This window comes from Haemorhous mexicanus, chromosome 3, assembly GCF_027477595.1.
Source record: "Haemorhous mexicanus isolate bHaeMex1 chromosome 3, bHaeMex1.pri, whole genome shotgun sequence".
Taxonomy (NCBI): Eukaryota; Metazoa; Chordata; class Aves; order Passeriformes; family Fringillidae; genus Haemorhous; species Haemorhous mexicanus.
The window spans coordinates 38,310,484-38,322,680 of NC_082343.1; the positions used below are offsets into that span (position 1 = coordinate 38,310,484).

Sequence of the window (12,197 nt, forward strand, 5' to 3'; positions counted from 1 at the left end):
TTGCCACCTCAGGTCCCAGCGGGGAGAAGCCGACCTCGCCGCGGGGGTCCTGAGGATAAGAGTACCCCGGACTGACAATCGGTCTCCCGCCCGAAGCAAGTCCCTCTTTCTCCCATCCCTGCGGTCTTGTCCATAATTGGGTGAGGCGTGGGGAAGCTCGCAGAATTGGGCAGGAGGCAGGGCTCTCCCCAGCACGCCCCCTTTAATTGGCTCTTTTTTTTTTTTTCTTTTTTTTTCTTTTTTTTTTTTTTAGCGAAGGGTAATGAAACGGTGAAGAGGGCAGGGGGAAAGCCTGGAAAGCCAACAGAGTAGAAAATCAGGCGCGGCTGGCAGAGCCGGCAGGCAGGAGCGAGGCGCCCTCGGGCCAGCCCCGCCGGCGGGCGCGGGAAGCCCGGGACGCCCCGTCGGGAGCTTTGGAGCGCAGCGCCCCGGGGCCGCCTAGGGAGCGGGGTGGCGTTCCCGGCAACTTCTGCAGGAGATTTTGGCGCTTCAGGAAACAGCGGTGGGGTAGAGCCCTCCCAAGTGGTTTCCAGCTGGCGTCTGGCAGGAGTAGCTCAACTTTGCCCATCTTCTTGTCCCTCATTGCCCGCTACCTTCCAGTTGCAGCCCGTTAGTTCCCAGTAGGAGCTCCGGCAGCCTTCGAAGGAGAGAGACACGGGTCCCTGTACAGCTGCAAATCCTCTGCGAGGCGGGCTCAGCAGGCAAAGACGGAGGCGACGCACCCACACGAGGCTGGCACACAACATCAGGGAAAGTTTTGAAGGGCGAAGGACCTGGCAGGCTGGGGAGGAGGCGAGGAGAGCCGGGCTGAGCTGCAGGCGCTGCGAGGGTGCGTAGTCTGTCTGCTCCTCGGTTGCTTCTCCCTTCAGGCTGGTTGGGGCGGTGCAGTGCAGCTGGGGGAGCTCTTGGGAGCCGCTTTAGAAAAAAAAAAAAAAATCCTTCCTGGATTTGATTAATTACAACAATCCCCTCCTCAGAAGATCTGGAAAAGAGGAGCGAGAATCACCTATCCCTTCCTCCGCCTTTCAGCAGCTGGCTCCTACCCCCCACCCTCGCTTCCCCCCTTTTTCTCCACCTCCTTCTCCTTCTCCCCGTCCGCTCCAGGGGCTGCGGTCAGAGCCTCGTCAGGAGGAGGGAGGGTGAGGACTCACTCAAGTTGGCCCCAGTTGGCAGCACTTCGGGCAGCGTGGGACTTGGGCAGCGCTCGGCAGCTCCCGCGGAACAAAGGAGCCCGGGCTGGCCCGGGTCCTGCTCCTGCCCTACCCGGTGCCGGCCCGGTGCCCCCCGGCTGGCCTTTCCCCGTACCCCGAGTGCGGGTGCGGCTGCCTGTTCGCCTGGAGATCCTCGAGCAACCTGGAGAGGGGAACCGGGAAGCGGTACTCCGCGTTTCTGCCCTCCCTGCTGCCTCCTTCTCTCGCTCTCTCATTCCTTTCTTTACTTTTTTTTTGTTTTTTCTTCTAAATTTTAAATTTTACCCCCCAGGTGGCCCCTGTGTGGGGGGGGTCCCTTCCTCCGCCCGAGGGGCGCCGGTGCCCGGCGCGGAGCGGGGCGCATGGGGCGGTGTTTCAGGAGGCTTTCGGCTGCTCCTTGCTCCCCCGCCGGATGCTGCCTGAGCTGTTTTGGCTGTTTTTCTTCGCCGGCGATGAAGGCTCTGCCTTGAAGATGGACATGATCTGTTTTTTATTCCTGTCTCTGGTGCCGGTGTACAGCGGGGGACAAGGGGTGTACGGTAAGAGAGGTTGTCGCTGTTTGCGAAGGAGGGGTGGGGGGCGAGGGCGCAGACGGCGGCGGTGGGATCAAAGTTAAAAAGCACCTGCAGGAGAAAGTAAATGATGCCGCCGAACCTCGTCTCAGCCTGAGCAGCAATAGGGCTTCCAGCGCCTGTAGCTACTTCATAATTTCTCGCCGTAACCTCTGGCCGCCTCCCATGTACAAGTCCGCCGAGATGGCACGGAGGGAGCGCCGGCGGGACTGCTGCCGGGAGAGCGACTGGAGACCCGGCCCTGCCTCCCCTCTCCCCACCCGCCTCGCGTGGGGACGCCACGCTGATGTCGGCGGGGGCGGCTCTGGGAGCACCTCCGAGTTGCATTTTCTTAGGGGCAGGGGGAGGACGGAAAATCCCTTCCCGGCGATGCGCTTGAGGGTTTCCTTGCTCTCAGGACCACCGGCACGGGGAAGCAGGGAGAAGGGCGTGCGGGCTGTCCGGTCTCGTTCCCTGCGTGCCGGGGGCTCCCCGCTCCCGCCACCGGCAGGGCTCCGCCCGGCTCGGCTCCCCACGGCCGGCCCCGCCGGGCTGCCCGGGGAGGGGGGGCGAGGCGAGGCTGTTTTTGCGCCCAGTGGAACTTCGCGGCTGATTTTCTTCTTGAGGTGATGGAGATGGGTGGGTGCTGGTCTGTGGCAGAGATGATGCCGAGCTGCTTGATTTTTTTTTCCCCTTTTTTTACTATTATTATTTTTGCATTTACGGAGCTTAGTTCCTTTCCTTGTTTGCAGGCAGAGTGGCAAATGGCGAGCTCGGGTGGTCTCATGAGAGGTTTGGCTTCCGCAGCCCCTCAGTGCGAGGGCAGAGGCGGGGGATGACACCCCGTTCTGCCGAGCACAAGCCCCGGGCTGACAGAACACCCGGGGTCTACTTTAGCCAGACGTGCAGCCCCCCTTTCCTTCTCCCAGCCCCCTCTGAATTCTTGCTTCGCAAGATCTGCATTTTCAATACACTGGGAAAAAATAAATAAAAGCAACCCACAAGACTTGTCTCTCATAACAAGCCGGCTTTATCTTGGCTTACAACTCAGTTGTGCGTTGCTGTTAAGTCCTTCTGGAAGGCATGCCACTGCCTCTAACAAGCCAAGCTCTCTGAGCTCTGAAGAGAGACCCCAGTGAGAGAGTCCAGCCCCCCCGCTCCCTCTTTTTTAACAGCACGCAGCCAGTCTCTTGTGTGAGCTCTGGCAAAGATCAGTTCAGTCTCACTGACTATGGGTAAGTCTTTGTAGGTCACTTTTTAATGATGTATTTCTTTAATGGAAACAATTCCTCCTTTCTCCTTGAGGACTGGGATGTTAATTTGGGTTTCGGTCTGTTTTGTAAAATAACCATTTTAAATAGAGGGTGTTTAGCTTCCTTTATTTTTTTCTTTCTTCTCAGTATATGTGTTTCCTTCTCCCAGTCTGTATATCCAGATCAAAATTGTATGTACGAGTCCTGGAAAGATGAGGAGTAGAATGAGTTTGTGGTACAGAAGCCTGGTCAGGGCATATAATTTTATCTTTTAAAACAGCTGATCTGCTTCTAGCTGAACTTTTATTATTTCACTTCAGTGTTTTTGCTGTCAGCTGCTGTAGAATGGACTTGCTGCCTAGGATTATAGCAAGAGGGACAGAGCTTAAAACCGGGTTTGCTTGAATGTGCTTTAGAGGGTTGCCTGTTGTATTTTTTCATACACTTCAGTGCACTTGCATTTGACAGAGTTGCTGCTATTAGATCTTCAGAACAACTTACTGATGTTTTTGTCTTTTTCTCTCAGAGAGAGATTGAAGAAGCTGTGTACAAAAGAAAGCACAGATGCACACATACACTAAGATGAAGGCATCCTTTTAAGCCAAAATGGTCCACTATTTCTATCTGTTCTCTTACTTAACTACACAAAGGGGAAATCTAGTGTCTTCGTTCCTCTTCCCACCCCTACCTCTCCAAACTATCGAACAACAGGAGCGTTAATGCGCAGTTGTCACTGAGTGCAGCCCAGAGCAGTGTCTCGTGGAATCAGCACGCTGCAAACTTGGACGGTGACTAATAGTTCTCATATTGTCCTCACCAATTCTGCCTTCAGTCCACTACCCTGGGCTGATTTCATGCCTTCTGCAGCCAGCACTGTTTCTTTTGATGTGAGGTTGCTGTTACTGATGGCTCAAGCAGAGCTGGATTAATATTGTTATATGTGCAAGGATAAATAAAAAGCAGGATTAGAAATTAGTCCCACTGCCCCGCCTCCACTTGGGTTTTTCCTCTGTATTGGTCTCTTGCCATAGCTTTAAGCTGTACTTCAGCATTCTGTGTTGTGAATGTCAATCTCATGTAGCACCTAATGTAAAAATTATGGGAACTCATGTGTCACGGTTCAGATCTCTTTTCCTGCCTTTGCATATTGGCAATGGAGACTGGGGGAGGCATCTATATGGGTCTATAAATATATTTTACTTTAGCAAATCTCCTGAGATTAAATCAGATTAAACAAGATAAAGTATCCAAGTGATGTACCCTTTAAATAATACACCCACATGGATGCGCACAAAAGACCTCTGTCTGGGAGAGCAGAGTCTTTGGAGAGGTTTATTGAGATGAATGGTATAAATAAAATGTGGATAAGGGGGGTTCTGGGAAAGAAGCATTTGCAATTGAGGTGCAATTTAATTAGGAGTCAAGGTGCTTTTTGCCTGCTACCTGAAGAGGCTTGTTATATAAATTGGCATTTGTTGTAATGACTGAAGTGTGTCTGAAACCCTCTTCTCATTAGCTGATCCCATTCTTTCAGCCTTGTTTGTTGCAGTGAGACAAGGCTGGCCTGATGGGGAAGGCAATTCAGCAGGCTGCCAAGAGGCAACTTTTATCAGCCTTTTGTGGTAGCCTATTTCCCAGACTGCATGTGCTTTTCAGTCCTGGTGTGTTAGTGCTGCTGGTCAAGATGAGAAGCCAACTGTAATAGATCTCTAGAAAATGTCAGAATTGAGGAGGAGGAAGGAAGAGCTATGGAGACTGGGGACTTGCCCTTCAAGGCTTGTAGTTATCAACACTTAAAGACTATAAGTTAGACTGCGAGGGGAGGATTGGGGCGTGGTGGTGGCATTCAAAGGGAAAAGCATGCCTCTTTCCTCCCACTCTGCTTTCTAGATTCCAGGACTTGGGTAGCTCTGGTTTGGTGTGCACACTGCTGCTGCTGTGCTTGCTCCATGTGCAGTGTATAATTAACATTTCTGGGTTGTCTTGCAATTAGCACAGTCCCACTGATCCACAGCGGCCTTTCGGGCAGAATAAGAAAGTGGGATGTTTTGTCCCCTGCCTCTCCTAATTCAACTCCAGAAAAGACATTGCAGGAATGGGCATCACTGTGTGTGGTGAGGGGCTACATACAGCAAGGTGATGGAAAGGGAATGAAAGGAAATGTTCAGGTTGGGCAGCAAGGAAAGCTGCCTGGCACCATGATCAGAGGGACTGGATGGGCTGCCCTTGAAACAGGTGGGGTGAAGCACTTGGAGTGTGGGGTAGTCCTGCCTGGGCCTTGGAGGTGGGGAATAAATGACCTGTTAAGGCTCTTTGTTTTAAGAGACACCATCACATTGAATCATCCCTGAGATGCCACTACAGACAGCAAAAAAACCTCCAAACTAGTGGAAGACTGTTTTCTTGTGTCTGTGATGGAGGAGTGTCATAGTAAAACATATCCGGTGTTTAGGCTATAAACATCCACACTTTTTCATTTCTTGTACACATGACACGATTTGTTTCCTGCTCCTTTTACCTGTTTTCTTCTTGGTTTTTTGGGTTTTTAAAGTAAAAACACTTTTCCTAGAGTTTTTTTTTTTTTAACGTAGACTGCCTCACACCCTCTTGCAACCTGTATGCATCCATGTCTTCTGCTGGCAGGGGCACAGGCACTCTAATGTCACCTGGAGCCTGCTGATCTGGATCCATCCCTCTCACGTGCCTATGTCTAGAGCTATTTTGCCACCAGTAACAGGGGCCTAGACATGGAGCTCTTCAAGTACCTTGCTGTCATCTCAGTGCACCCTGTGTCTTCAGAAATGGCTGAAGAGATTTCTGGCTAAAGGAATGATGGAGCTGGCTCCTGTGAGCCACTTCTTGGCTGATTGTGTTGGGAAAATGCAATGCTTGAACACAGTGGCCCTCCAAACTAAATATGTGTGTGTGTGTACACAGATACACATGGATGTACACACATCCTTTGTGCTCAGTCATTTCTCTTTGCTATCCAGCTCTTCAATCTGTGTTGGCCTAGGCTGCATAGTCTTTTGAGGAATGAGTTTTTTAACTGGAGTGCCGTAGGACTAGTTTCACCAATGGACTGGGTTGGTCCAAGATTTGCATAGTTCTGATCAGCTCTTATAGGTCAAGGCATTAAATCTGTCCAGCTTCAGAATACCTTGCTGTTCTTCAGTTGTAATGTGTCAGATTTACTCTTCTGTGACACTAGAGCCTCTGGTTTTAGGTCAGGTCAGTAGCTTCACACACCAGATAAGCCCAAAATTGACTTTAATATGCAGTACTAGAAAACTGACATTATCCTCTTGACAGGTTGTTTGCAACTTGCTGGATGAAGTCAAAATATTTCACTATAGGTGTCATCAGAAACCACCATCCTATGCTAATTTTTGTGGGAACATGAAGACAGATGTTGAATAATTTGACGTGAGCAGCACAGCTTTTAAAATTATCACCGTGTCAGGTTCACAGTGGAGTTTCTGAAATATATATATAATATGATTTCAGATGAGTTTGAAAGAGGGGGGGAGGTGGGTGTAGTAAGTGACTCCCAATAAGTGGAAGATGGAGCAGAAGATGGCCCTGGAGGTTCAAGACAGTAATTCAGTAGTGGCAGTAAGGGGTTCTGTGCTGCTGAGGCTGCTGTTCTTATTTTGAAGTAAAGATAAAAATGATTTCCATGCTGGTAACTCAGGGATCTTGTGACACTTCCCATCAACCAGAAGCCCTACAGTTTTGCCTGTGTTTTGATGAGTTACTGCTATTCTGCTTGCTTGAATAGTGCGGTTTCAGGCTTCCAGTCCCTCCCTCCATACACACTGTGCTCTCTTGGTTCATTAAGCATAGTCTATTAGCATTAAGCTAAGAACCATGCCTGCATGGCTGTGGCTTGTTATCAGGAGGGCAGAGGGGGGTGGGGGAAAATTGCCTTCTGCCCAGTGCCAGTGTGCTGATAAAAGCAGTGGAGAGAGAGGCATTTGTACTAGTGAAAGACAGCTTGGGGTGGAAAGTGTTTCTCACTCTGTTCATGGAAATGTCCCAAACCCTACCTGCAAAAGGCTTCTCTAGGTGGCATAAGGTAAGTCCACAGGCAAATGGTTTGTGTGTGAGCTCTGCAGAGACAGTTCATTGGTGAAGTTCTCATCAGGTGAGATGTTGGTGGTTTTTGTGCAGAGGGTTTGCTGTGTTGTGCTGTCAGAAGGGGCTGTGCTTTGCTGTGGGGAAGATGAGCCCTGTAGACAAGTGACAGTGGATAATGCTGGTTTTTTTCTTGGAAAGGCAGTGGGTGCCCACATCTGGTGATACAGTATGTGTTTCTTTAGGCCATACCTGGCAGCCCAGAGATGCTGGGCTACCATATCTTAGGTATGCTGGAACTGTTAAGAAAACTTTACCATCTCCGCTCTCAGGCAGTCAAGGTGAACACGCCATGTGCTTGTGTCCCAGACACTTTCTGCTGATCATCATCCTCTGGTGTGGTACAGGCTTAAATTGAAAAGGGTAAAATGTGCCAGTGTCCCCTGAGCTTGTGGAGGAAAGGGGAGAACTGTGGCATTGACACCACACAGCAGAATGCTGATCTGGGAAGGCCTTCAGGATCTGCCAGAGACAGTGATGTGTTGAGAAGTGGAAAAGGAGAATTTGTGTCTTTTATGTCTCTGTGCCCATGTTTAAATGGTGAGATCTCTACTCTGGTAGGATCCAAAGTACTTTGATTCGAAAAGAAAAAGAGCTCTTATGTGTCCCTCATTTGGGGAAGGTGATTGAAGAGTCAACAAAAGTTTGTTTCTTATAGCTAATTACTTGCTTACTGTTTAAAAGAAGAAATTAAATGTGTGACAGTCCATGGAGCTGAGACTCAGAAAAGCTGCATTAAAGAGCTAGGAAAGAGCTCGAGAAGTGGAGGAGGAAAAGGAGATCCTGGGCTATCACTGATCTGGTCTCAACGAAATTCTGGCGTGAGAAGGGCTGTTAACCCCAGGTTAGCTGGGACAGCGCATGATGGGAGGCCGAGAGCCTTTGTGCCCAGGGTCAGGTGTTTCTCGGAACGAAGGTTTAGACTCCCGCTTATTTTCTGTGACTTCTGCCCACGCAGAAAGCGCCGCCGCAGGCCGTTCCTGCTTCTCCTCCCACCCGAGGAAGAGGCTGCCCGTCCTTCCCCGTGTTGCCGGCGGCTCCTCTCCAGCTGTGGCTGCGGAGCACATCTGGCCGGCGGGGCCGCGCCTCCGCCGCTGCCCGGCAGAGGGAGGCGTTGCGCGGCCCCGGCGGGGGGGCCCGGCCAGCGCCCCTTTCCCGGGAGAGCGGGGCAGACATTTCCTCGGGACACGCTCCCGCCTGCCGCGGGCCGGGCGCGGCCCCGGTGCCGGGATGCACGGGGGGCGCCCGCAGGCGGCTCTGCTTCCCGGGACCACCTTCGGGCGGCATCCCGCTGTCCTTCTTCCCGGCATCTTCCCGGAGGCTGTGGGGAACGAGCGCCCTGGATGGAGCTGCCGCGTCCAGGTTTTGGAGCTGGCTGCCTGCATGTGGCTTTGCGTCTGTCCCGGATTTGTTTTAGGATCTGGAGCTCTGTCGAACTGCACCCAAGCACTACATAAACACCCCCCGTTTGTTTGTTTTTTTTTTTACCATTTCCTCTTTTCTGTTTATTTTCCTCTCTCTCCTTCCACTCTCCTGGATTATGAATGTGCTATTCTTCCACTCCTTCTTGTCCATTTCCAAACAAAGATTTTTCAAAAAAGTGAGTGCAGGCCTCTTAAATCCTTCATTAGGTTTTCCCTCATTTTTTTCTTCTCTTTCTTTTCTTTTTTCCCCCTTTAACATATCTGTGTAGTTGTGGTTTGGGGGTTTGTGTTTTGTTTTGTTTTGTTTGTTTAGGCTTTTGGTTGGTTGGTTTTGGTTCTCGAAAAGGTAGGATTAAAGCAATCTGAATGGATGGGAGGGAAGAGAGATACTGATGCATGGCCTTGCTCTGGCAGAGGAAGAAAAGACAGAAAGGTGATGTCTGACTATTGGGCTTTAAAATTCTCAGTTGAGGTCATTAATGCTGTGATATATCTGTAGCCTTGGTTCTGTGACGCAGCAGAGCTGAGTGGCCCACAGCAGAGGTGTAGGATCAGTGCTGGTTCTTTGGCCCTTGGAAAACATGGCTTATAGGGACCCTAGCCTAGAGCAGTGGTGTCTTCTGAGCATTGTGGCTACCTGCGGGGAGTTCTTTGCACCACTGTATTTGCCACGCTGTATCCAAGGTCAGCTTCTGACTAAAGTTTTCATTTTGATGCCCAAATACTATGGCCCGTGGCTGGCAAAAGGAGACACCCAAAGTTAACCAGGGAAGTAGAGAGGCAGCTGAATATAAATAATTAGATCTTTAAATTTTCCATTTGTTCTTCTAGACTAGGCAACGTGGTTACTCCAGTGTGTGCTTGTGACTGTATTCCCAAAGTGAAGAGAGAGCTTTATGGTTCTAGTAATGCTTGAACTCCTCTGAGAAGGATGCTCCTTCTGCAAAGCACTCAGTGTTCTCAGTATTGTGCTAGCAAGGAACAGCTGTGTAGACACAGTTCTGTGTTTCAGTGGTTGTGAATAGAGCAGGACAGCCCACTGGGGACAGCTGTTGTGCTGGAGTGGCCTGGTGATGTGCAGTCACCAGCTCTGCTCTGTGAGCTGGTCATGGCTCTGTGCTGGGCTGCAGACCTCCAGGGAGAGGGTGCATCGAGGCGGCAAGCAAGGACCTCGAGCAGCTTTTATTGCTCTAGCCAGGCTCTTGCTTTCTTGTGTCTCCTTTTTCACTCCTGCTGCAAATCACTCATGGCTGTTACCCTTTGCTTTAGCTTGCATAAGGGAGACACCACCAGTGTAACTAAAATTCCTCCTGGCTGTGATCTGCTGGCTTGTGGTTTCTCTCCACTGTGAGCTGTAACATAGGACAAATGGCATCCAGATACTTTTGCTGTGTTCCTGTAAATGGAAATGGCAGGGTGAGGATAGCAATTGACAAAGGTGCAGTAAGAACAGCAGTTTCTGAAGACAAATAAGCAAATGTTGCCTAAAGAAGAACTGACAAAACATTGAAAGCTGAAGTCAAGCTGTGAGAAAAGCTTTAGGATGTCTGCAGGTGGACATTTAATACAAGAGTAACTGCTTGCTATTGCTGCTTCTGTTTCAGAAGGAAATGGTCCTTCACTAATTAGCGTAAATTGTTTTAAAATAAATGTGGATGGGAATCTTGTGCATCTCTTATGTGCCTTTATGATGAAATAAAAAGGAAAAACAAAGATGTGATTCAGACAGATGTTTGAGAAACGTGTCAAAATGGGTTTTGCTTACAAATACTGTTTCACCTTCTGGTGCTTGTTGCATGCCTTGCATAGCAGAAAAAGGCATTTGTAGATTCAGAATGAAGAATGAGTGTCTTTTCCTAAGTTTAATAAATGGATTATTCTGACTTGGAGCATTCCTCAAAATAGCAGAGCAGTGAGAACTTGAGGCTCATAAAAGTAACCCGGGCAGCAAGAGCCAGCTGGTGATGGGAGACTGAATTCCTCTGCCAGTCATGTGAATACAGTTGGGGTGTTAAGAATATTCAACTGGTAGGGGCATCTGCAGTTGATAGACCCTGAAAATCCCTCTCACAGCGTGCATGTAGGATTTCTTGTGGGCTAATGTGTCGCCCATCCCTTCAATATCTGTGAGCTTCCACCTTTACAATGCTTCTGTTGCCTGGTTATTCCACTCTGCATGTGGGGAAATGAGATGGAGATAAAGTGATTTGCCGATGGCAGAATGGAGAATCGAACATCAGCAAAGTTTTACCCATCCTTTTCTCTCTGGTAAAGTGCTGTTGGTATTAAGTGCAATCCCTGTGGCTGATGGATCCAAGGTAAATACATCCTAAAAAAGAGGGCATAAGCCATTGAAAATAGGCTCTGATCCAGTTATCACAGAATCAAGCTTTTTTTAGTTAGAAAACAAAACCATGTTTTGTTGTTCACTACCAATTTAGCTCATCTTTGGCATGGGTTAGAATTTATTTTAGGACACCCTTTGGAGGTCTTCTAGAAGTTGAGCACCAGAGAGACAGAAATGTTTCAGTTGTGGTTACACACGTGGCTTTGCTGTGCTTGGATCTGCAGAAGGATCAGTTTTGGAAACTGTTGACTCACTGCAGAAATTTAAATTATTTTGCAGTTGATCAAAGAAGCAGTATTTCTTGCTATGGAAAACTTCTGTCATGAATGGAGGAGGTTAAATGACTATTGATGGTACCTAGTGGAAAGACAGAAAGGCTGTGTTTGCCATGAAGGAGCAAAGATTTGGGATGGGAAGAAAAGCAGGTACATGATTAAGGACAGTGCCTAGGACAAGGGAGAAGTTGTGATATCAAGTGTTATGACTCTAAAATATGGCTGGGTGCCAGAGCAGAGCACAGCTTCTGAAGAAGCAAAAAGAATATATGAATATTCCAACATATTTTGTCATTTTAGGTATGTGCTAAACCATATTCTTAGTTTTCTTATAAGTATGAAGACAGAGAGAAATTTCTAGTAAGACAGAGAGAAATTTCTAGTGTTTGTTTCCCAAATGCTAATGAAGACCAAAAAAACTTGGTGTCAGTGGTATTTGTTTGACAATTTGACTTACAGTGCACACACACTAACGCCTACGAAGAAGTAGGACTACGACTTGTGCGTGCACTCTTGAGCTAGCTTTAAATTCACAATTTTGCTTCCTGATGGCAGCGCAGCAGTAGCAGCGTGGAGCTCAGCCTGGCCTGTGCTCCAGCCACTCCTGCAACATCCTGAGTGAGCCCCGTGGTTTGTGCTGAGCCCCTGTGCCTGGGGTCACCCGGCAGCGACATGCTGGGGCACCTACACCAGGTTCATGCTTCCTTTGGTTTGCAGTGAGAATAAGTGGAGTCAACTCAACTCCTGCTAGTGCCACTGCATGAGAATCCTGTAAATCCAACTAGGTGGCTTACTGTGGGGTGCAGTTGGAAGTTTGATGGCTGCACCAGCTTAGCTGCTGCAATCCCACAGCTGCAAACTCCAGCGAGACAAATGCCAGGGTTCTTCTTGATCTGCGGTGTCTTTCAAACAAGCATAGATGCAGGAGTGTAAACTCCTTAATGCAGTTTTCTGCATTAAGTGGTGAAAGAGAACCTCTGAACAGGAGGTCTGGAATTAATCTTTAATTTTGAAAAGCTA

At 49.0% G+C, this 12,197-nt stretch overlaps 1 protein-coding gene across 1 annotated transcript in view; it reads left to right on the plus strand.

Moving 5' to 3' along the window:
• Nucleotides 1-1,598: 1,598 nt before the first annotated feature.
• The window catches only part of MDGA1 (MAM domain containing glycosylphosphatidylinositol anchor 1), a 147,988-nt gene continuing 137,389 nt past the window's right edge, over nucleotides 1,599-12,197 (plus strand). Inside the window, exon 1 of the mRNA XM_059841385.1 lies at nucleotides 1,599-1,729. Within this exon, the coding sequence (XP_059697368.1) occupies nucleotides 1,603-1,729 (127 nt within the window). The 5' untranslated portion in view covers nucleotides 1,599-1,602. The remainder of the gene's footprint in view (nucleotides 1,730-12,197) is intronic.